This window comes from Convolutriloba macropyga, chromosome 4, assembly GCF_964194025.1.
Source record: "Convolutriloba macropyga chromosome 4, txConMacr16.3, whole genome shotgun sequence".
NCBI classification, from domain to species: Eukaryota; Metazoa; Xenacoelomorpha; order Acoela; family Convolutidae; genus Convolutriloba; species Convolutriloba macropyga.
In genome coordinates this window covers 53,614,895-53,639,829 of record NC_134471.1, presented here as the reverse complement: position 1 = coordinate 53,639,829, position 24,935 = coordinate 53,614,895, and the positions used below count along the sequence as shown (strand labels likewise).

Genomic DNA, 24,935 nt, shown 5'->3' with positions numbered 1-24,935 from the left:
TGCTCATATGCATAAATCAAAGATAGTCATCAATATATTCAAAGAAAAGGAGCAGGAGGTACTGAAATGGCCAGCAAACAGAATCCAATAGAATATTTATTGGCAATTGCGAAGCTGTTCTTTAGGCAAAAAAGGGAAGAAATGGGTAGAACCGAGATGTTAAAAAAATGCTTGAAAACTCTAGAAGCATTCTAATAGATACTTAAATAATTATTTAAGTTTAGTTAATTGTCTAAGTTGTACTCTTTGTGTGCCTTAATTCTTTGTTTCCACTTCAAAGAAGGCTCTGATGTGTATTTTTTTGAAGTAAATCATTTTTAGAACTTGATCTCTTTTGCATTCGAACGACCCCTACTTTCTAAGAGGTACTTGAAACTGTTCAAAATTGCCTACAGATAACTTTGTTTGCTTCAACTCCCCCATAGATTGATATACTTTTCAAATTGATGTATTTAGATAAAATGGAAAACGCGGAACCGGAAGACGAAAATTCCCATTGCCTGTTTTTTCATCATTCATTAGTTACCGCCGCTGCAATCTTCACTAATATTAGTATAGCGAGTAGTCCTTGTTGTGCCTGCCTGACGAAGTGCAAGACAGAAAATAGGAACATGAGAAAACGTAAAAAAACTATAAAACCTATGATTGGAATGAGCAGTAGAGCATAGGCTAGCCGGTAAACTACGCGCTGATAAAGTAAGCGCGCTGCTTTTTCTCAACTTTAAAGAAAGATTAAAAGATTCAAAAAAGCAACGAAAACGGCTCAGAAATGGGTATACGTTTAAAAATTGTTAAGAAGTCAGAACTGATTTGGAACGAAATTTTTTCATTGATTTAAAAAGTCGCAAACTGCTTCGGAAAAACAAAAAATCACTCGTTTAGTAAAAAAAAAATTAAAAAAAAAATTTTCACCATCGAGTCGCAGAAAAAAGTTTTCAACGATCTCGCAAAATGTGACACTATCTACTCAATGAGGAATAAAGTAGATATTGTCATTCGTAGGATGTTATTGTTTTATGGAGAAAAAAGGATACAAACGAGATATTAAAAAGGATCACGTTGCTGCGATTAAAAAGTATTCCGTTACCGCTGGTATCTTTTACTCCTACATTGTTGTTCTATGTGGTACTACTACATTAGGCTAATTCAACTGGCTTTTGAATTGGCAATGTTTTAAGAAAGTGCCATTTAAACAAACGACGAAAACGAGGTTGTTGACAATGTTATTATTGCTTAACTCTTTTAATGTAGTCTTGTTTTTTTCACATCACATTTGCCGCAAAATCAAATCAAAATAATTTGTTAAATGTACTCTGCGCCACTTAAACACAATTGTTTCTCGGAGTTTCCATTTCAGATACTGATGAGCATTTAGCGGACGGAAAACTGGAAAAGTAAGATTATCTTTTTAATCGCAGCAACGTGAGCCTAGAAACTCTCGCTTTGTACTGTTTTCTCTATATACTACGGCTAACAATATCTAATCTGGTAGCAGATTTCGAAGCAAGACTTTATTGTATGCAAAACAACCATTCAACTTTTGAGTCGTATGTAGCACTCATTCAACAGTGAGCTTGAATTTTAGTCTTAACTTCATGACGTCGGAACAGTCAATTAAATCTAATTACGTTTCCCTCTCATCAGTAGAATCTACACTAATTATAGTTCAATATCACAAATAGTTCGTTCCATTGTGCTGAAAACTAAGCATTGTAGCTTTCATCAAGTCCTCCGTCGTTGTTTTCCGGAATGTAACCGAAGTTCTGTTGTCCTCCGAGGTCATCTTCCAATTCACCTGGCTCATCGACCTTAACACACCAGTGAGTCATATTTTAAATAACTCTAGTGCCAGCTAATTCGAAGAATCAGATAAGTTTTTATAATGTGGATCTTTCTAAAAAATAAATGAGTTTCATCAACAGAATATGCACGTTTTAAAGAAGACTATTCGATCTGATTGTCTATACGGCCTGATCTTGATCTTTTTCTTATATGCAATAGGCTATTTATCAAAAGAGTCTAAATAAGCAGTTTGAAAATTGTATTGAACAGAATTGTTATTTACAAAGTTGTAGGATATCGCGTGAAGCCATTACAAATTGAATTTGGTTCCTTTGTTGTTCGAGACTGCATAATGAAGGTGAGCAAAAGCAGAATAAAGGTAAGCAAATTTTAGGAGACCATGAAAAATCTCAAAAATGCCAAAAGACAAAAATTCCGCGCGTGACGTAAGGGAAATCGGCTGAATAAAAAACAGCGAGAAAACGTTTTACGAGCACGTAAAAATTATGTGCAAAATTTTCAAGCCGTTTTAAAATTAGATTAAATTCTTTTCTACCAAAAAGGTTTTCTTGGCATAAATTATTGGGCGTTGGGGCGTTTCGAAGAAAATATGGACTTTCCAACCGATACTTTTGGCAATTGAGGCTTTAGGTAACATTTGACCAGGTTTTTCGCCTGCGCTGGTGAATTGCATTTAATTTTGCTAATTTTCACAAAATTAGAAAAGAGCTTCAAAAACTTATTTTACGATTTAAATTTTCAAGCGCCGAAAATGATTAAAATTTAAAAAGCACTCGGCATGAGAACATAAAGCAGTTTTTATGTGCCAATTTGACTTTTTACCTTTTAATGTGCTTTTTACCTTTTTTCTCCATAGTTTGCCTGATGTTATCGCGAATGAAAATAAAAGCTGCGCAGTTGCAATTGTTTGAATCTTCCAATGGACAGCTAGTGGATTGTATGACGTTGACACCATTTGTGAATTTTTGAGTTCTTTTTAATCATTTTTAATCCTTATTGGTTTTTTATACAAAAGGTAGTGTATTCTTGTTGCGGTTACGTTGGTTCATCTACATGTAGGTATTGTTTTGAATTATTTAGACAAATTAGTTTTCCAATAGTTGTGATAGCTCTGAGCAGAGCCATTATTGGCCTTCTCTTGGTTTTTTTATAACCCGAAGAGGAGTATTGGTTTTCTTGAGTTTTTAAAACATGAAGTACTAAATGTTCAGGCGGCATTTTTGACCTGTAAGCAAAAGTGAGCAGAATTGCCATGTGAACTGATTTTTGCTGAGCGATAAAATTTTTGTTTCCGTTTTTTGAATGAATTATTTTTTTACCTCAAAAAGTTCTCGGGGACAGAATGATTGCATTTAGCTGACCGTTTTTAGCCATTTTTAGTTAATTTTGGCGCATTTCTTTTCCTTGTACTCAGGCAGGTTCGTTAATCAAATCTTTTTCATCGAAGTTGCAGTAATACCAAGCTTTACTCAGTTGATATGAGGTTTAATTGTTTATAATTTTTAAAATTCATCAATTTCCAAAATTATGACAATTAGGTCCCGTTCTCTTTACAGTTTATCCATAACAACCTTTCCGCAAATATCAGTGCTGAATTGATGTAATAATCATCGGTTTTGTTTTCTGCTTTTTTGAGATCTTAAAAATTTTCCAGATTTTAACTTTTCTAGATTTTTTATTTTTGTTTGCTGTTGATTTCAGTTATAATACATCTCGAAGATTTTGTTGGAATTACTATGAAGTTATTTATGACGATCTGTACTACAGCTGAAAGTACTGTTGTTTATGTTCTGAGAATTTTCTTAAGGTTTTATTTTTAGTTTTAACCTGTTTTTATTTCATAAATTATACCTACCAACAACAAAACTAAGTGTTCTGAAAACTTGTTTTTTGAATTGCTGTGACGCCGAAACCAAAAATGTGTGTTCTGGTTTCTAAAATTTAGTTTTCGATTTTTTCATATTCAGTTTAGTTTCTAAGAATGTATCTTCCGGCTATTTTTTATATCGTCGACAAGATTTTTGTTACCACCATATGTCACGCTCAGTTCAAATCTGCTTTTTGCGCTCACAATCACTGACTTTCACTGTTACTGAAGCGAGTTTTTTTGTTCATTTGTGTTATTAAATTTTGGCCATACGTGACGTCGCTCTCAAATTCACTTATATTCTCTTTAATTGAAAGAGATAAACTGAGTAGATTTCACTCAAATTAAAGGTTATTTGAGGGAAGCTAATGAAACAACACATCAGTTTTACAACAGTTTCTTCTAAATCAAAATCGCTCTCCTCAAAGAATTTGAATTGTATTGGGGCGCTGTCCTTTTTTAAAGATCTGATCACACATTTTTATGATTTTTGAAGTCAAATTGGAGTAGTGATTTTGGTCACGACGAAACAGGAAGTGGAGCGAAAAAAGCGAGTGGTTTTGCGGCGTGAAATTTTTTCGCTCTAAATTTAAAGTAGAGTGAGAAAACGGTGTTTGAACAAAAATTCGCTTTCTCGCTTGTGATTTTTTGTTCACATGCGGCAATTTCACTTTGATTTCATTTGTTTTTCCATTTTTCGATCGGTTTTTTTAACGGGTTTCCCGATCCATTCATAGTTCATTCTAGGACTAGTTTTTTTGTTTGAGCCAAATTTCCGGTTCTCGCCAGTGATGTTTCAATTTTTTTTGTTCACAAGCGGCATTTTAACTTTGATTTTTCTGTTTTTTTTCTTTTGGAAAGGTTTTTCCTTTTGGAAATGATCCCATTCTTTTGGAAATGGTTTCCCCAATTCACTAATAGCCCGCGCTAGGTCTAGTCTTTTGTTTAGATCTAGTGTTCAATGAAAATTCTTTGAGTTGTACGTCAGAACTTGTCCTGCTCTGTTTTTTTTACAAATCAAAGAATTTGAATTGTATTGGGGCGCTGTGTGCTTTTTTTAAGGTGTGTTCACACATTTTTCAATGACTTCGATCTTTCAAAACGGGATGAACAGGTAAGTAGAGGCCCAAAGCGAGCTCCAGTAGTCCTTCAAGCGCTTATTAGAGAGCAGCTGCTGGGATGGCCTTAATTTAAGGTTGAAAGGTCGTTTTTAGGAGTTTTTGGGCACAAAATGTTGCAATTTTTCATTTTTTGTGATTTTTTTTTAGTTTTTTGTTTGATTAGTCTTAGGTTGAAGTTTTTGAAAAATGATGAAGGCCTTTTATGAGACAAAACTACTTAATATGACCATTTTATGAGCTGTATGTTTTGGTACCACAAATACAAGCACTGCATAGTTTCAAGTAATAATAGATTGGGTTTCAACTTTTTAATGTCTCGAAATTCGGCATTTTTTGATAAAATCTGTTTTTTTTTCAATGTTTCTTAAAGTTTTCGTCAATTTGTGATATTTGTCCATTCTCAAGTGCCAAAAAACCTATTCCACGGTCTGATAAAAAGTTACTGCATGGTTGTTAGTTTCAATGGATTTGTTTTCAACAAATTAACCTTTCGATTTTTAGAAATTTTTTGATAAAATTTGCAATTTTCAAGTTTTTTCAAAACATTTGTCTTTTCTTCAGTCTTTCTTGCCTCGGTAGCCAGCTAACCTCATCCAGGGTTTGATAGTATGTTATTAGATAGTTGCTAGGGTGCAATTGAACAGTTTTCAACATTTTAATAGAACGAATTTCTATTTTTTGAAATTTGAGATTTTTTCTAAAAATTATTGCTTATTGAACTTTGAGCCAGTGAATTTTTTAATGCTTCGAATTGGGTTAATAGATAGCCTCTAGAGACAACGAAATGATTCTGAAGATATTAATAACACGATTTTCAGCAAAATTTCATTAAACTTTGCCATTTATTTCATTTATATTTTTCGGTCATTTTTGAGTTAATCGATTTTCAAGGGCCAATGATTTTTTTCAGGTCATGTAGATATAATCCTGGACCGATTTCAAAAACAAAAATTGGCCTTGAACATAATTTTGAAAAAGGTATATTAAAAGGGATGAAAGTTTGCCTCAGTGGTACAAGCTTCCAAAGTTTTAGTAATGAGTATATTTTTGTTTAGTTTGTTTGATTGGTTATTTTCTTTACTTTTTGAGATGACTTTGCTTGTGTTTTGGCTGGCATTGTTCAATTAATCTGCTGGTCAGGTAGAATACTTTAAGTTTTTCATTCAATTCTTTGAATTGTATTTCAGGACTTGTCCTGCTATGTTTTTTTAAATTCGCTTTACCTTTCGATCACGTTTTTCGTTTTACATAAGTCACAATTTTCACGTTTGACGTCTGACTTACCTCACTCAATGTTTCAACTGAATGGATTCTGAATTACGCAATGTAGTGAATACTATGTCAAAAGAGCAAAATCAAAAGAAACGGGTTAAACCGATAACCCCCGTCATTAAGTCATAGTGCATTAGGTAATCAAAGTTCATTAGAGCGATTGCCAGCTGATATTAATATTAAGCTTATTACCCTTCAGTTTAGAAGCTGAAGTAAGTATAAGTTTAGAGTCTAACTGAAACTGCACACTGAATTAGAACAATTTTTGAAACTTAGGAAAATTTCGTCAATTTCAATCTCTTCTTTTTTCTTTTACTGTTGAAATCCCGATGTGCGTCTAGCGCGCCAACGGCGGCTATTTTCCGGCAATCTGCCGGCTATGCTTGACACTGCAGGTCTACAAAGCTATCGCAGCTTTTTCTGTCAATCACCAGCTACGCTTTAAAATCTTTTTTCTAAACGTAAGACACGTTTTTAAATTACGTTCATTCATAAAGTTAATTAAAGAGGCCGCAGATGTTAAAAGACTTCATGGCAGACCTTGATTAGTGGTGTTTGCATCCGGCTGCCTGGCTTGCTAAACTCATCGTCATTGGAGGTGTCAAGGCCATCTTTGCCTTCGTTGTTTTTAGCCTAAATGTAACGAAGATAAAACTGCATCAGATAAACCTTTTGGTAAGATGAGTAATGTGATCTACAACAGCTGTAATGTGATCGACTTGAACCTTGTTCGTTGTTGACTGTTAATTGCTAAGATTACTAACATAACAACCCACAAGAACGGTTGTTTAATATTAATACTAAAATTTTGCAATAATTACTTTTCGGGATCCCGGTAAACTATTATCTTGAATGCCATTGAAAGTTAAATGGGCCATTATTAATTGCAGAGAATATTAGATTCAAATGTTTTTGTAGATTAATACTTCGGATGCGAGATAATAGTTTGCCGGGATACCGAAAACTGCTTAATTGATTATATTATTGACATTACCTATTGTATTATTATTATTGTGTTGTATTATTATTTCTCATATTGTAGTATATGCTTTTAAACACGAAGTCTTACATTCGGAGCTTGTCCAGTCTGGTCTTTGTCTTGTTGTTGTTGATTAGTGGCATCGTCTTCCTGTTTGGCCTTTTTCTTCTTAGTGGCGGCGGTGTACAGTCGCATGAATGTGTTGTATGCTCTCTCCAACATCAGCAACACTCCCGATATCACTGTCACTATCTGGAACGGAGATGTTGCCATGAACCTAAAACAACGTCATTACCAATTATTAATTTTTGATATCCCATGTTGTAGAAAGATCGTTAAGTGTTTTTCAATTTAAAGCGAATGTTCATACTCTGTATTGTACATGTTCTGTCAAAGTTGCTCGCTAAAGTTCAGATACTGGGAGACGAATTTTGACTTCTACAACTGTTTTGAATTTCGCTCAGCAGTTTTGAGTAACATCAGTTCATTCATTTGTTCATACCTGCATTCTATTAGGAGTAAAGAAACTTTTCGTCGATATAAACACGAGACTTGTTTACCGGCTAAGTTAGTTGCTTTATGTTGCACTTTATCGGTGCTTTTGTCTCGATGTTATGATATAAAGTTGCTTCATTGTTACCGAATCTCGCTGTTCCCTTTAACGAAACAAGGCGGCTCGGTAATGTGCAATGGCACATATGAGGAACAGATAGAAAAACCCAAAAATTATTTTTTGCGAATCCCAAAAAAACCCAAGTCTTTTTCAAAAAATTCTGTATGAACGATAAGATAACCTCCAAAACAAATAACTCAGTGGAGTAAAAATTGATGCATTAGATTGATGTAATATGTCAATATTAAGAAAGCGAGTCAAAACGAACAGCAAAATCAAACAACAACAACAACAAACATTAATTACATCAAAAAATTTATGTCCCTCTTAAAAACTAAATTTAATAACAAAGTCAACATACCGTCAGATAAACCTCAAACTAAACAAAAATAACTTATAAATCACCAGAAAACATATGCGACCAGTCCATAAAAAGGTTTGGTAACAATTATACAAAAAAGAACAAAAACAGAAAAGTAAAAAAAAATTACCTTATTTTTTCGAAACAATTAACTTCAAAGTAATAAATACCATTAGGAATAAATTAATATTACCACAAGTTTGCGATTACCACTGCTTCTATAGAAGGGCATTAGGACCTGACCTTATTCATTTTTTAGAGCGGCTAAAAAGAACAACAAAGAACAAACAAAATTTCAATTGAAACTTGCCAGAAAACGCTGTCAAAACCGTCAAGCCAAATTTTGGCACTCAAAATATATTTGATTGCGCCTTCTTCAAACAGCTATAATGTAGTACGTGGCCATTCATTAGTAAGACTAGGTAACAAGTAGACAAAAAGCGAAGTGCTAAAGTATGTAATACTTTAAATTTTTTTTTCGAAACAAAATTACATTCAATGTCATGAAAGGCATTAATTACAAAAAGAGCTATTTAAATATCGTCGTTTTTTCATGAAAAGGAAACCCTCGAGACCTGTAATTATCCAGAATATTTCTTGCATCTACAAAAAGAACGTCAAATATGACAAAAATCAAATTAATTTAATTTTTTTTTGTGAAAAAGCGGTGTCGAAGCCAGTAAGGACAAAATCTTTAAAAAAAAGATTTTGGGACACCAATCCCTTTTATTCCCTTGACACCCATAATGTCATATTTGACCTGTAATCAACTAACGAGATTAGGTAACAAAAAAAAACATAAAAAGAACAAAATTGCGAAGTTAAAAAAGTTTTTTTTTTTAATTTTGGAAAACGATGGGTTTGAAAGTCATAAAAGCCATCAGCTATCTGCTAATATCAGAATATCGGTTTTTCTATTCTTCCATGAAAAGCCAATGAAAGCTATCACTATACAGGAAATTTCATACGACCGAAACGACAAAGTATAAATGACAGTTAAGACAAAATTAAAAAATTCAATTGATTTCTTCAAGAAAGAGGCGTCGAGGCCATTAAAACGATGATTTATATCTTTCAGGATTTTAATATGTTCAATTGTGCTTTAATTTGAATGCTAATAAGGTGACATGAGAACTGTCAATAATGTGATAATGTGACAAAATTAGAAAACGTGAAAAACTGGCAAATATCAAAACAAACAAAAATCTAAAATCTTGTAGTATCAAAGCCAGAAAACAATAATTTCAGGCTTAAAACTGCAACCGAGAATAAATGTTAACTCAGTAGAAAGAAGAAGCAGTCTTTTTTTGCTGACACTAAGCTGGAAGTTGAACAAATTAAGAAAAAAAATAGAGGAAAAGTTAATTAAGCCATTATTTATTGAAAAGTCAATTATTTTTAAAAAAGAAACGACCATAAACTTTCAATTAAAAAACTAAATGCATTAGCCTGGAGTTGTTTAGCAAGCGAATTGGTTGGACCTATCACTCCTGAGCTTTGATTTGATATGTTCTGTTCTTTATTATTAAAAAAAAGGTCTTTTTTTTTAAAAAAAAAAGACCGACTGATTACAACCCGATTTTTTTTGGATTGTAACAGTCCAAGAATGGCCCAAAACTACCCCTGTTAATACTTATTGTCCGTTAAGAACAATTGATTTTTCGAATGTTGTAGATATAGATAATTTCTGAGTTGAAACTCAAAATAAATTTTGCATTTTTGATAATCAACGAGTAAAGTTAGCAAAAAACGGCAAAGTTTTAACTACAAGGCACTCTCTGTGGACTCTGAAGTAGAAATAGCCCCCCTCTGAGTCTACAAAGATTGTATGAGTGTTGTTTGGGGGTGTACTGTAGGCAAATTTAATCAAAGTGGACTAAAGTAGCTTATTTCGTGCTGTTGTTGATGAAAAAGGCTAAATTTTGAAATGTTTATCCAGATTTTTTGACCAAAAAATTAAATCAAAACAATCAAAAATGCTTGTTCGTCTTCAAAAATAAAATCAACGACACTATTCTTAAAAATTATAACAAATTTTAGCAAAATTGACGAAAATTTAGGCAAAAATTCCGGAAAATGTGAATAAAAACAACGTGAATTCACTCTTCTTTTCTCAGAAGTTTAAGCCTCGATAACTCCCTGTAGAAAACGAAAATTAAAAAAATCTTTTTAATTCCATATTCTACGCTGGACGAGCTTTCTAATGATACCAGTCTCAACTCTCTACGATGAATATATCGAGCGGCGAAAATTCACGGAACAAAAAAAAAAACCCAGTTGAGTATATAGTTCCTCCCCCCTCAAGAGGGTAGGAACAATAAACAATTCATTGTGTGTTTTATCATCTATAGTTAGAAATGAACTGACAACACTTTTTGACTAACTTGGTTTTTTTAATTTTTCTTTGTCGGTCAATGAGCTTCAATGAAGAAAATTATGAAGAAAAGAAACTTCTTTCTGAGAGACTTTTCAGCGCGGGTTTTTGATCTTACAAAATTTTTAACTTCTAAAAACATAAAAAGTTTTTAGCTTTTCATTATGTAGGGCTGCTGATTAACAGCCTGAAACTTGGCCGATTCAGGGAGGGTAAGTTGGGCTGCCTCCAGCTTTTAGCGCCAGATTATCTTTTAACCTGAGTTGTCTGAAATCAAGTAACATACGTGTCTCCCTCCATGTAGTATCCATCCTTCCATTGGAACAGTGCCTGCATGTGTGCCCTGGTGGCATTAATCGCAAACTGTCCTATATTGTCATTCAGAGCATCCTCGTCCATGCCCAGCAGCGATATCTAATATTACAATATCTCATGATAGATTATGCCTACACTACCCACAGTCTATATAATTATTGTCCATATTTTTTGAGGCGGAAAAATCAAACCTTAAATTCAAATCTAGGTAGGTTAAATATTCACATGAATACAAAAGTACGATTAATCATCAATATTTACTTTTTTCATGTTAAAACATGTGAATCAATTGTGACTGTTCACTTCCGCTCTCATATATAAAATAGAGAATAACATACCCGGCAGATTGCCGGAAAATAGCCGCCGTTGATTCCAATAAGCATGATTGGGATTGAAAGAATAGAAGATATTGAAAAAAAAAGATTTTTGTACAAAAACATTTTTTAAGTCCGATTTATTTTGATGGCATTTCGTAGTTGAACATAACGTACTTCTGTTTCTTAGAGAGAGGCTACAGGGGCTACTATCAATACCAATAAACATTAGAGATGGTAACTAAGACTTATAGGAACGACGTTCAAATAGCGGGCATCTAAAATTGGGCTTTATGGGTTTATCCCGTTTCTACTTCTGACTTCAATTTTTTATACTGACTCTGTTCATTTTGAATTGCTTTGCTGAGCAACTGATGTTCAAAATCACGCAAAATGTTGAAAAAGCGGCAAAATGAGGTAAAGAGAAACATTTTTTTATTCGACGAAGTAAAAAAACATAGCAGGACAAGTCCTGAAATACAATTCAAAGAATTGAATGAAAAACTCAGACGTACTCTACCTGACCAGCAGGTCAATTGAACAATGCCAGCCAGAACATAAACAAAAATACCAAAAAATTGAGAAACTAAAAGAATCAAAACTAAACGAAAATACACTCATTGGTAAAACTTTTGAAGCTTTTAAACCTAAGCCAAAATTTTTTGCCTTTAAAAACACCTATTTCAAAAATATGTTCAAAACAATTTTTTGTTTCTGAAATCGGTCCAGTATTATATCTGCAAGACTTGAAAAATATTTATTGGCCCTTGAAGATCGATTAATTCGAAAATGACCAAATAATTTAAGAGAAAAAAGAAATCAATTGCAAATTATAAGGAAATCTTGCTGAAAATCGTGATATAAATATCTTCAGAATCATTTATGTGTCTGTAGAGGCTATCCAGTAGCCCAATTCCAAGCTTTAAAAAACTCATTGGCTCATAGATCGATATGCAATAATTTTTAGAAAAAATTTCAAAATTAAAAAATAGAAATTTGTTCAAATAAAATGTTGAAAGCCATTCAATTGCCCCCTAGCAACTATTTAATAACATACTATCAAACCCTGGATGAGGTTACCAGGCTACTGAGAAATAAAACAAATGTTTTGAAAAACCTGAAAAAAATGGCAAATTTCATAAAAAAAACTTCTAAAAGTCGAAAGGTTAAATTGTTGAAAACAAATCCATTGAAACTATAAACCATGCAGTAACTTTTTGTCAGAACGTGGAATATGTTTTCTCGCACATGAGAATGGACGAATATCAAAAGCTGACAAAAATTTTAGGAAACCTTAAAAAAATTGCGGATTTTATCAAAAAAATGCTACAATTCGAGACATTAAAACGTTAAAAACCATTCTTTTGTTACCAGAAACCATGCAGTTCCCAATTAACAAACTCAAAGAAGATTTCCTGGTCCCTGAAGCTGGAAGAACTGAAAAAATGCCGAACATTTTTAAAAACCTGAAAAAAATGCGAATTTTGTCAAAAAAAATTGCTAAAATTTCTGATATTCAAAAGTTGAAACCTACTCCATGGCAAATAAAAGTTTTTCAGAAACTTATTATCCAACCCCTGGTGAGGTTTCCTGGCCCCTGAGACTCAAAAAACTTGAATAATGACAATAAATGTCAAAAAAGTATGAGAAAAATTGCCAAGTTTTGTCAAAAAATGCTAAAATTCATGATGGTAAAAAGTTGAAAACCATTCCATTACCACTAGAAACTATGCAGTAATCTATCATCAAACCCTTTATCAAACCCTAGAGGAAGTTTCTTGACACCTAGGGCTAAAAAGCTTTAAAAAAATTGTCAAAAATTTTCAAATAGCAAAAATTAGTATCATTTTGCGTGTTTGTGTTCGTAGTACCAAAACATATAGCTCATAAAATGGTCATATCAAGCAATTTTGTCTCGCAAAAGGCCTTCATCAACTTTTAAAAACTTCAACCTAAGACTAATCAAAAAGAAAACTCAAAAAAATCACTAAAAAAACATTAAAAATTGCACCATTTTGAGCCCAAAAACTCCTAAAATTGACCTTTTAACCTTAAATTAAGCCCATCCCAGCAGCTGCACCACTATAATCCATTGAAGGACTACTAAAGCCCACATTGGGCCCCTAATGAAACTTAATGCCCGCTGAGCTTTACCTGTTTATCCCGTTTTGAAAGATCAAAGTCATTGAAAAATGTGTGAACACATCTTAAAAAAAAACAGCGCACCAATACAATTCAAATTCTTTGAATTGTAAAAAAATAGGAGCGCTATAATAGCCGGCTGAGAAGATGAGGGCGGCTATTAATAAAGTATTCTATATTTCAAAATTTTATTTTAAAATATAGACTCCGAAATCGAAAGTATTTTTGCATCTTGCTGAAAACTTTTTCATTGAACTTTCAAGGGTTTTTTTCAAGGGTTCTAGCTGTGCCTATTTACCTCCATATCAGTTCTGGTAGCCTGAGTTACTCCCATTTCCATAAAGTCCTGTCTGCTCATCAGGAACACACTCTGGTAGTTTGTCGCCACGAAGTTCATCGAGAAGCCCAAGATCAGCACCTCCGCTAACTTCCACCTCTCGCTCGCCGTGCCCAGAATAGCAGTCTCAAAGCTGAACAGCCGATATTTCATGATAATTTTTAAAGTCTATTAACTCAAATCCGCAACTAAGCTTCTGCAAAAACAGAAGGGGAGAAAATTGGAGAGACAATTCTAGCGCTGGAATTGTCTCCAATTTTCTCCCCTTCTGTTTTTGTAGAAGTCGAGAGGTATTTCATGCTCCCTGTTCATTTGGAGAGACAAAGACTATAATGAAGAAATGCGCCAGCTGTTATTAATCTTTTCCCAGCAATTGATAAACCCGCACGTTAGGAACTTCTGCTGTCCAGTAGAGCTATCTGTTTCAACGCTTTTGAGCAGTTTTGGAGAGAAACTACCGACGATTTTCACAATATCGCTGCATATTTGCAAGTAGTGCTTATACAGTCTGACATACTGAATATGTATGGAGTCCGACATTGTTATGTACGTTTTAAAAATATTCATCGGCAATTTCTTGCATTTTAATTTGTCAATTTTTTGCTTGTTCAGACTTCGGGGGTTTTTTAGGAGCTATACAAGTGATACAGTTTAACCTATTCCAACTTGATTAATTAGTATTGGAAAAAGTGATGCTGTCAAACCTATTTGCCATTTACAATACTGTCTTAGGATTGAGATTTGCTGACTGAAACTAACTCCGCCTGTGCATCTGTGTACTTGTGGTGTAATATTCCCCACGTGCCAGTGTCGGTCTTTGGAATAGTCAAGTGGACTGTGGTGGCTTGCTTGTACATCCACAGAGAGGGTCCTCTCACCAAATGCATCTGGATTGTATCTCCCCTCTGCTTCGCTCCAGTCAGGAAGGCAGGAAGCGCCGAGGCCACCTGTTGATCATAGCAAATCAGGAGAATTATCACCTCATGTTATCTTTACAGATGTCATAAAGTTATAAAGAGGATTTAAATGTACATATTACGTTACTCACTAATATTTTGACGGGACTTCCTTCTGCCGTGACATAACTTGCGTATGTTGTGGCATTACTTAATTATGTGGCATCATTTTATGTTGTTGCGTCACTTTATAATATCGCAACCTGAAAATTGAGACTACTCTCAGTTATATTGTGTTTACCTCTCCAGTGAGGGGGTCGGAAGGCTGGAGCACTATTGACACAGGGTCACATGTCTCATTCTTTTCCAGGCTGTTTATGTCCAGGGAAGTGAAGTTGAACATTTCGCATGACTCCAGTTCCAAGTCAACACCCACGAAAATAAGACCTAAATTAAACAAAGTCAATCCAAACATGTTTTGGAGTCAGAAGAGCCTTAAGCAGTGGAAACAGTTTCCCTTGCACCAACTAAGATATGCCATACCGATCCAACCGTCGTACTTGGTCAACAATATTGATTGTTCTGGGGAAATTTAGAACCCAATTTTTGACTTTGGATTCCATTTGTAGATATTTAAGTTTTCCTAGTTGAAAGGATAACTTTTCCAAGTCCCATCAGAAAAAGGAGGCTTAGCAGAGCGCTTACTGACTTATTAAACAGTGACGAAGATTTTAAATCAGTTTGCGTTATTTAGATTATGGAAACTTTCCAGAAAACGCGATTCCATAATTGCATTGGATTCGTCTATTGTGCCTTTTTTCTGTGTTCTGTTGACACGTGAGAAAAATATCTATACTTGACGGTTATAACGAGTTCAACTTTAAAATCGTTGCTAAAAAAATTTATCGGTTACAGATATGAGTGATATATCATCTGAAAGTCTTTGCTCTGCAGAGTACGATATCTACATGAAGGGTTTTTGTATTCCGTGCTTATTGAGCCCATTTGAGGTTTAGGGAAAAGTTATCAAAAAGATCATTCCATCAATCAGCACAACTCGAGTCCATGAAACGCATCATTCATTGAACGACCTAAACGCATCATTCATTGAAGGACCTGTTAATGAGAATTAGCAGAGCCTGAGAATTAGCAAACCTGGAGTTTTAACTTTTCAACTATCATTAGTCACACAGCAAAGGCTCTTATAAGTCTCTGGTAAACTGTCTCGAATACAAAAATGTCAGAGCATTAACAAAATCCTACGAACAAAATTGCAATTAGATTGGAAAATTCGATCCCCTTTCCTCATAACAAAATCAAGCCTAGAGCAATTTAGATTCCAATTTTTGACTTTGGATTTCATTTGTAGATATTTAAGTTTTCCTAGTTGAATGAATAACTTTTGCAAGTTACATCAGAATAAGGAGGCTAAACTGAGCTCTTACTCACTTACTAAACAGTGACCGACGATTTTAAATCCGTTTGCGTTGTTTAGATTATAGAGAACTTTCCAGAGAATTCGATAATTCAACTATTGCCTCTTTTTATGTGTTCTATAGACACGAGAGAAAAATATCCATACTTGACAGTTCTAACGAGTTCAACTTTAAAATCTGTTTGACAATAAAATTTCGGATACAGATATGTGTAGCATCTGAAAGGCTTTGCTCAGCAGAAAACAATATTTAATATTTACATGAAGGGTCATGATAAAGAAGTAGTTATAATCTTTTTGTTGAAACATGGCGGCGTTAATTGATGCAAAGGTTATTCATTTGGTATTAAATTAATGGGGGTGAAAAAACGGTCCACTGTTGGTAACATATACCCAAATCCCTTTACCTGGTGCCTCGTGTGGTCCTGTCATTTTCTGTGGCTTGTAGATAGAGGCCGGCTGTCCTGAAGTCTCAATGAATTTCATGAATGAAAGGACTGCGCTTATTATGCACAGCACAACCACCCCCGATACAATCACCAGTTGCAGCAGCAGACGAAACCTGAAAAATGTTCTAATAGGTTGTCTTCTATGTCATTGGTGTAACAGAGTGCATCATGTAAGGATGAAATAATCAATTTTCTCCTACGAAAGTTGAGTTTGCAATTCTTTAACTAAATTCGTTCCAGCATGAAATCTTATCCGGACCAGCTTCTATGATGTCAAAATTATTCCGAAGTGGAAGTGAACTCAATTATAGAATTAGCATTCTTATAAAAATAACTATAGAGGTCGGTATAGTAAACGCGGCTCCATCAACTCCATAAAATCATAGGGTAGATGTTAAGGCACTCTAAAATTTTGGGAACCATATATTTTCTCGGGAATACAGCACCTGAAGCAGCTAATGGGCCGCAAGTAAAAGCTTACCACTTAAATATTGTTTTGCAGAGCTTGACAGCTTTGCTTGGTTTTTTCTCCTTCTTTTCCATCACAACAGGTTCATCCACAATTGACTGATCAATCTAAATCGAAACGCTCCTTTCTCAATGCTAGATTTCATGTAAGCAACATCAATTTCTTTGTCCGATTTTTTAGATTTTTAAAAAATATTCTATATTCAACTTTTTATTTTTTTAAAATGGTCTTTATAACAGTTAATCTACTTCGCAGAATCATCAATTATGGCAGCAGTGTTGAATATTGACCTGAACCACTAATTCAGAAACAGTGAAGTTCTTATTTTGTGAAAGTGTTTGATAGCAAGTACCTCGTCTTCCTTGCTTTTCCCCAATCTTGGTCTGGCTTGCAGAACTATGGCTGCGAATGATACCCGGCTACGTCCACTTTCTGGCCTTTCGATGCTCTGTTCCTCCATATCAGCACCCCCTTTATTCTCAGCAAACTGCACCTCGTCATCCGGATCTCCGTCGTCATCCTCGTCAAACCCGAATCCGTTCGGATCTTGCGACTTTGCAGACTTCTTGCTCTGTGCTGACTGTCGCTGCCGAGCTATGTTTTCTACCTAAATTTGAATAAAACTTACGCCTTGAGTTTTTAAATTAGATGTTATAATTGTTCCGACCCCTCTTGAGGGGGAAGGAACTATATTCTCAAATGGGTTTTTTTGTTCAGACAATTTTGACCGATCGATATATTAATCGTACAGAGTTGTGAGTAGTATCATTAAAAAGCCCCGCCAGCGCAGAATATGAAGATAAAAAGAGTTCTTTTAATTTCTTTTATTCTACAGAGAGTTATCGAGGTTTGAAGTGTTGTGAATAATAGACGAATTTCCCTTGTTTTTATTCACATTTTCCGGAATTTCGCCTAAAATTGTCAATTTTGCTAAAATAGTTAAAATTGTTAACAATGGTACTGTTGATTTGAGTTTTAGAGACAAAAAAAGTATTGTTGACAATTTTGATTTAGTTTTTCTGGCTAAAATTGGCTAAATATTTCAAAATTCAGCCTTTTTCATTAAAAATTGCCTGGAATAAGCTTCTTTGGTCCATTTTGATTAAATTTGCCGGAAGTGCACGCAACAGAAACAACAAACACAATCTTTGTAAACTACAAAGGGAGCTTGTTTTACTTCCACTTCCATTGAGAGTAGTCCAGAATCAAAATTTTGCCGTTTTTGCTAACTTTACTCTATGATTATCAAAAACGCATTATTTATTTTTAATCTTTTAACTAACAATTATATAGATCTTAAGTTTTCGAAACAATTGAAACATTAGAAACAAGTGTTCTAAATGGACAATCAGCAATAGCGGGGCTGGTATTGGTCCAATCTTGGACTGTTACAATTGATGAAATAGTTCGGATTGTAATCAGTCTTTTTAAAAAAAAATAAAATCGAGATTTTTATGTTAATCAAAGAACAGAACAATTCACATCACAGCTTACGTTGATAGGTCCAAATGGCTTCCCAAAGAATTCCAGTTTAATGTATCTGTTTTCTTTACTCTAAAGATTATGGTTGTTTTGACTTTTAAAAATGTTTGGTTTTAATTAAACAATGGCTTATTGAAATTTGCCACTGTTTTTCTCTTAATTTGGTCAACTTTCAGCTTAGTGTCAGCAAAGAACAAACGCTTCTTCGTCTTCTTTCTATTGAATTAAAATTCATTTTTTTGCGGTTTTACGCGCTAAGTTATGGTTTTTTGGCTTTGATACCACAGGATTTCACATTTTTTTTGGTTTTTAGGCATCGGCTCCTTTTTCACGTTTTTTTTCTCGTTTTGTGACATTATCACATTATTGACAGTTCACAAATTACATTATTGGCGCTCACAATAAGGCACAATTGAGCTTATAAAAGTCTTGAAAGGCATAGATTATTGTTCGACATCCCTATCGTAACGGCTTCGACATCCCTTTCTCGAAGAATTTGATTTTTTTTACATTTGTCTTTAACTGTCGTTTTTACTTTGTCTTTAAAGTCGTATGAAATTATCTGGATAATGACAGTTCTCATTGGCATTTTATGAAAGAATAAATGAGCCTATATTTTGACTTGAGTAGATAGCTGATGACTTTCATGACTTTGAAAACAATTGTTTTCAAAAAAAACTCTTTTTAACGTTGTTTAACTTCGCTTTTTTGTCTATTTGTTGCCTAGTCTTGTTAATTACAGGTCACAAATAACCTTATTGATGTCGCGGGAAGGTGCAAGTTACATAATCTAATCTTTTTCAAAGAATTCGTTATGAATTTACTGGCTTCGACACGGGTTTTCCGCAAAAAAAGTAAACTAATTTTTCATTTCTGTCGATATTTAACGTTCTTTTTGTAGAGTAAGACATATTCTTACAGGTCTCAAGCGCTTCTTTTGGGACGAATAGACGAACCTATTTATTTTTTTATTTTGTATCTAATGGCTTTCATGACTTTGAAAATAATTGTTTTGGAAAAAAAATGTCAAAAAAATTTGCTTTTTTTCTTCTTTTTGATCTACTTTTTACCACTTCTCATTAATGAGAAGGCCTATAACACATTCTTGGCATTCGAGGAAATTTTTGATATTCGCTCAATTGGACATATTTTGAGGGGCCAAAAATGACTTTACGGCTTCGACTGCGTTTTCTCTCAAGTTTTTATTGAATTTTTTTTGTGATCTCTATTTGTTGTTCTTTTTATAACCAAAAAAATCATTGATAACAGGTCTTATGGCCCTCCTATGGAGGCGTATTTAATCATAAACATAATGGACGTTTTCAATTGCCATCAAATGTCTTTCCCTTGAATTAATTGTTTTTAAAATATATAAGCCAATTATTTTTTATCTTTCCTGTTTTTTTGTTCTTTTTTGTCTGTGATACCTAGTCTTGTTAATTACAGGTCTAATATTACATTATTGTTGTCGAGGGTAGGTGCAAGTGTGCAAAATGTAATGTTTTTTAATGAATTCCTTTTGAATTTACTGGCTTCGACGGCTTTTTCGCATAAAAAGTAAACTAATTTTTGATTTTTGTCTATATTTAACGTTCTTTTTGTTAACGTAAGACATATTCTGAAAAATTAAACGTCTCAAGCGCTTCCCTTGGATGAATAGACGAACATATTCAATTATTCTTTTTTGTAGCTAATGGCTTTCATGATTTTGAAAATAATTGTTTTCGAAAAAAAACAAAAGAGTGTTCATTAATTTTGCCCTTTCTTTTTTTTTAGGTCTACTTGTTACTTATTCTCACTAATGAGACCTCGCTATGCCACATTTTGGCTCAATTGAACGTATTTTGAGTGGCAAATATGTCTTCGACATCGTTTTCTTGCAAGTTTCTTTTGAATTTTTGTTGCCTCTATGTGTTCTTTTTGTAACCGAGAAAATCTTTAATGACAGGTCTTCTATAAAAGCGTATGTGACCATAAACATTTTGGATGTCTTCAATCGCCATCTAATGGTTTTCCTTACATAGAAACTAATTATTTTTTAGAAATATAAGCAAATTTTTTTTTATGTTTGCTGTTTTTTTTTTTGTTCTTTTTTGTCTAAATGTTACCGAGCCTTTTTATAGAGTGGTCCCATATCTTTTCTAGTGAAGTAAAAGTTATTCTGTTTAGTTTCAGTTTTATCCAACGCTATTTTGAGCTTGTTAGCAAGTTTTTTTTAAATGGTTATAAATTTTTGTATGAAATTAATGTTTGTTGTTATTGTTGTTTCATTTTGTTGTTCGTCTTGACTTGCTTTCTTAATAATGGCTGATCTCGTCAATGTAATGCGGCATTCTTGCTCCACTGAGTTGTTTGCATGTGAGGCGATCTTTGTTCACGCACATTTTTTTTAAATACTCGAATTTTTGGGGTATTTATCTGGTAGACATTTTTGCCAAAAATGTGGATGCGCGGGGTCGGAACTTGATGTGCGAACGCACATTACCGAGCCTCCTTGTTTTTAGCTCTATGTTAATCGATTGTTCATCCAAAATATGCGCGAAATCAAATATTTACTGTTTTATGGCTTTTTACCCTTGTGCGAAATGGTTTACCTCTTATATTCTTAACGGTTAGCGCTGAGCGATGAAATTAGCAGCTGCTTACTAATACTATTTTCGGTCTGACCTTAGAATTGATTTTAAATATATCACGCCGTTGCCAGCTAATGATTTTAAAATCTATTCCTTGACTAATTTGGAAACTCGAAGCGTCGAAAGCAGACCTTTGAGACGCTTCTTTCTTCCTGATTGGCGTCATCTGGTTGCGGTTGAGCTGAACTCTTATTGCTTGAGGCACTTCCTCCGTGCTGAAAAATACACTGACCGATCTATCAGTTCAGTTGCTATCTACAGTAGATCTATCAGTCCAATGGCTTTAAAGGCCCGCATTTCGGGCAGTGACAATAAACAATGATGAGAATTATTATTACTAATTATATGTTAAGTTATGGTTAGTCTTGTTACAGTTGATTCGACAGGAACATGGTTTAAAACGTGGTTGAATGCATAGAACCAACTGAGTCGCGTTTTCTCGAGTACTTGGATTTCCAGAATGATTCGTGATTTTTTTAGATTTCCTGATCTATTTTGTTCAAACCTTGACAGCAGTCGTGTCTCCAAAGTCCAGTTCTGCCCCAGCTGGGTTCTCCTCCAACACAACAGCAGCTGAGTTGCGACCACGATTAGTGGAGGCAACTGACCCTGTCCTGCTTTGACTTACTTCTGTTTTCTCTGCCCACGAGGCCATTTTATTACCACCGATTAATTGCCGTTCCGCGGTAAACCCTTGACTGATAAATTCAGTTTTGTGCGCTGAGATACCGATTCAAATCCCAAATTATCGGACTTTGTATAATTTACTTATACCTCGGACAACTCGTTCGCGCCTTTAATAGTGATGAATTGATGACCCAATTCTGAACTGATCTGGTATGGTTGGAATATAGTATGACAAGGAAGTTTCCAGTAGAGAACAAAATGATGTGGAAAATTATGGAATTGGTGGATACGTGTATGGCATATTTTCCAACTGTTGTGGAAATTTATTAATTATTAACCGTTTATACAGCTGTGCATACAAAACAGCTGATTAAGTCTAGCTTTTAATATATGTGAATTCCCCATTTCTTGTTCATGGTCCTTCGTTAAGGATGAAAGTTTTAAGCTTGCACTGTTTGGATTAAAAGGTAAATTTATGATGAATTTTTTCTAGTTTATGAAATCGAGCTCACCGTCTAAATAAAAACTTCCCTTCAGCAAACACCTTTAACGGCAGGCAAAGCAGCTTTAACGTAACCTTTAGCGTCTTCTCAGACGGTGAGCATTGAAAATTATTGTGACTCAGAAATGGCCTGAAAAAAATCACCCGTTCTGTTGAATTATCAGCCTCATAGCTGACGTTTTGCCACCGAGCATTCTTAATTCAATTGATTTGCCCAATGGCTTCTTCGTAGGAACAAAAATTTTGGTCCTAACAAACAAACAAACAAAAGTTTCGATCCAAATACTTTGTATGGTCAGTTTGGGAAACAACACTTGCTTGACATTCAGAAAACAGTCATATTTCAAGAAAACAGGAAATCGGCTAAGCAAAAAATCGCATTAAAACGGACCGCATGACTAATTTAGGAATTTACTGAACAATTAGGAATTTACTGTACAAAAAATGATTACCTCCAATGAACTTACTTTGTAATCTGTGTGAACCCGACGAGAATTTTTTTTAATAATATGTAGTTAATCAGCGCGACCGTTAGAACGATCATGGTAAAAACAATTCTTTTGAAATACTAAGCACCGAAATATTCAGGGCTTGATTTCAATTGGATAAATAGAAAACAAAAATTCGTTTTGATGCATGAAACCAAGCAAACAATTCCAGTGATAAAACACGCCATGCTAGGAATCAAATGCAAATATAATTGAGGCCGGAGAGGAAAATATATTGAATCAAAGCTAACACCATTTTAGTAAGGGAACAGAATTTTATCACAAAGCTCAGTAAAAGGAGCCTTTGTAAATTACACCTAACAATTCGAAACTGAACCACTGCATCTTTAGAAAAATGAACTTTCCAAGTGTCAGCCCAATAAAAGAGCATCGATTGAAAGGCGAACGCTCGAGTAAACACTTCTGACAATTAAAAACTACCTTTGAACAGATAGAAAAGTATCACCAATAATATTTTTCTTCCATCGAAGTTGCGGCTATCAGTTTAAAAAATCAACAATATCACACAAGACGGCTCGCACGAGTCTGTGCGCAGCACAGATTGTTCCAACATATCTCTCAATTTTGCAAAAACAACTTTTAAATTCTACCAGAGAAACCGTTGGGAGTATCCGAAGGCAACTTATTTGCATTGAAGAGAATTACTTGTACTGTTTGCTTAACATTTTTTAACAAAAGGAAACATTTTTTAATTGTTGTTTTGGTCAATCGGCCACTACTCATGGTTCGTCACTGTTCATTTAGGTCTTCTTTGTTTTGTTCTGTATCGGTAACACTAAACGTTGAAACGTAACATTTTAAAATTTTTAGAATTCTTTTTTCAATTTTCATAATTCATGAGCACAACGGGACAATGAAAGTTTCCAAATCTCGCAGAAGTGTTATCAGCGAAATTTGAAAACAGTTTCGGTATTGCACATTTTTAGCCGCAATTGGTAGCAAATATTATGTAGTTTTTCTATTTATTTTCTTTCTGACAGTTTCTCCTTTCTGCCTCTAATTGTGTCTTACTATTTTAAAGCAGTACTTCTTTCACACTAACTTTCTCTTTTTCCCCCCCTTCATACACACAAACCACACAAAAAAACTCAAACCCGAAAATAAACACACAAGCGCGCGCACACAAGCAAACCCACCACCAAGAAATCTTTTTCTTTTTCATTTTGGCATCTAATCATTACTCAGACATCGTCACCGGTTATATTTGGCTCGCTTGTTTTTTCTGGAAAACTAGGTTTGGATTTCTTTTGGCAAACGTATTGGTAATAGTTAAACTGAAATGAACTTTAAGGTTTTTGTTTTTGTCATTTTTTTAATGTTTCATGAGCATAAGGGAACTATTAAAATTTCAAAACCTCGCAGAAGTGTTATCAGCAAGAAAAACACACGGGCTTGGCATTGGGCATATTTAAATCCGCATTTTGCAACAAATACGTAAGTTTTACTTTTTTCTACCCGTGTTTGCTCTCTGCCTCTATTTGTGTCACTCTCCCTCTATTTGTATATCTCACTCTTTCTCTCTCACACAACACATACCAAACGCATTGAAAATAAGCACACCCATACATACACCGACACAGGCGCGCACGCACAGACAAACAAAAACAAACCTCGCTAACCCAACAAAAAATTAAAAATTTTAATTCTGGCGTGTGATATTTAGGCAAAGTTCGTCACTGTTCATTTGAGTCTTGATTAATGTGTTTTTATCTGACAAACAAGGTGTGGACTTCTTGGAGTATTTGTATCGGTAATAGTAAAATTGACACTAAAATCAAAATGATTTTTTTGAATTATTGCGAAATATTTTGCTATATTTGAATTTTCATCATAACCGGCCCATTCGTTTTCTTAAAAGCTAAGCAGACGAGTTGAAAGCTAGATGTAAGAAAAGGAGTTTTCATTCCTAGTATTTTAAAAACCGCAATGTTCAGCAAAATTTTCTAAGTAATTTTCTAACTTTTTAATTCTGGCACTTTTGCTCTCCGCCTCTTTTTGTTTTCACTATGTAAAGGACAGCTGAAAGCTGTTCGTAAAGCCTCCTATTTAGTAGGTTTTGAGGAACATTGTTTATCAGTGAATTTAAAGTTCGTTCTTCTTTTGAAAGAAGTTTTTGTTTTTTGTACAAGGAGTTTCGCAATCAGCGAAAGGTTTAGTTTTGAATTTACGGAAACACCCAAAGTCTGGAAAAAATTAGTTCGAAGAGCAATTTCAGAATGCAGACAAGTGAAATATAATTTTCTCAATTTCAGAAAAACTCTGAACATGTATTAAGTTTTTCAAACTGACAATCCATTAACTCTCTAACTTTCAAAATCATCTGGATTTCATGAAGATTAGTTCGAACAATCTGCTCTGACATCATAAAGAATACAATTAAAAGAGTTGATTTGTTTTTTACGTTTTCAAATATTTGAAAATACTCAAATGGTTAA

The 24,935-nt window shown here is 34.2% G+C and overlaps 1 protein-coding gene across 1 annotated transcript; it reads right to left on the bottom strand.

Annotated features, from left to right (window-relative positions):
- Positions 1-1,496: 1,496 nt before the first annotated feature.
- LOC142338513 (uncharacterized) lies at positions 1,497-21,902 on the bottom strand. The gene is made up of 12 exons (XM_075388295.1): positions 21,368-21,902; positions 20,994-21,077; positions 17,100-17,354; positions 16,760-16,854; positions 16,237-16,391; positions 14,696-14,841; positions 14,258-14,445; positions 13,460-13,631; positions 10,677-10,804; positions 7,133-7,319; positions 6,604-6,696; positions 1,497-1,808 (listed from the first exon to the last, which is right to left on the bottom strand). Exons 1-12 carry the CDS (start codon positions 21,515-21,517, stop codon positions 1,704-1,706), a joined length of 1,758 nt encoding a protein of 585 aa, XP_075244410.1. The 5' UTR covers positions 21,518-21,902; the 3' UTR covers positions 1,497-1,703.
- Positions 21,903-24,935: the final 3,033 nt, after the last annotated feature.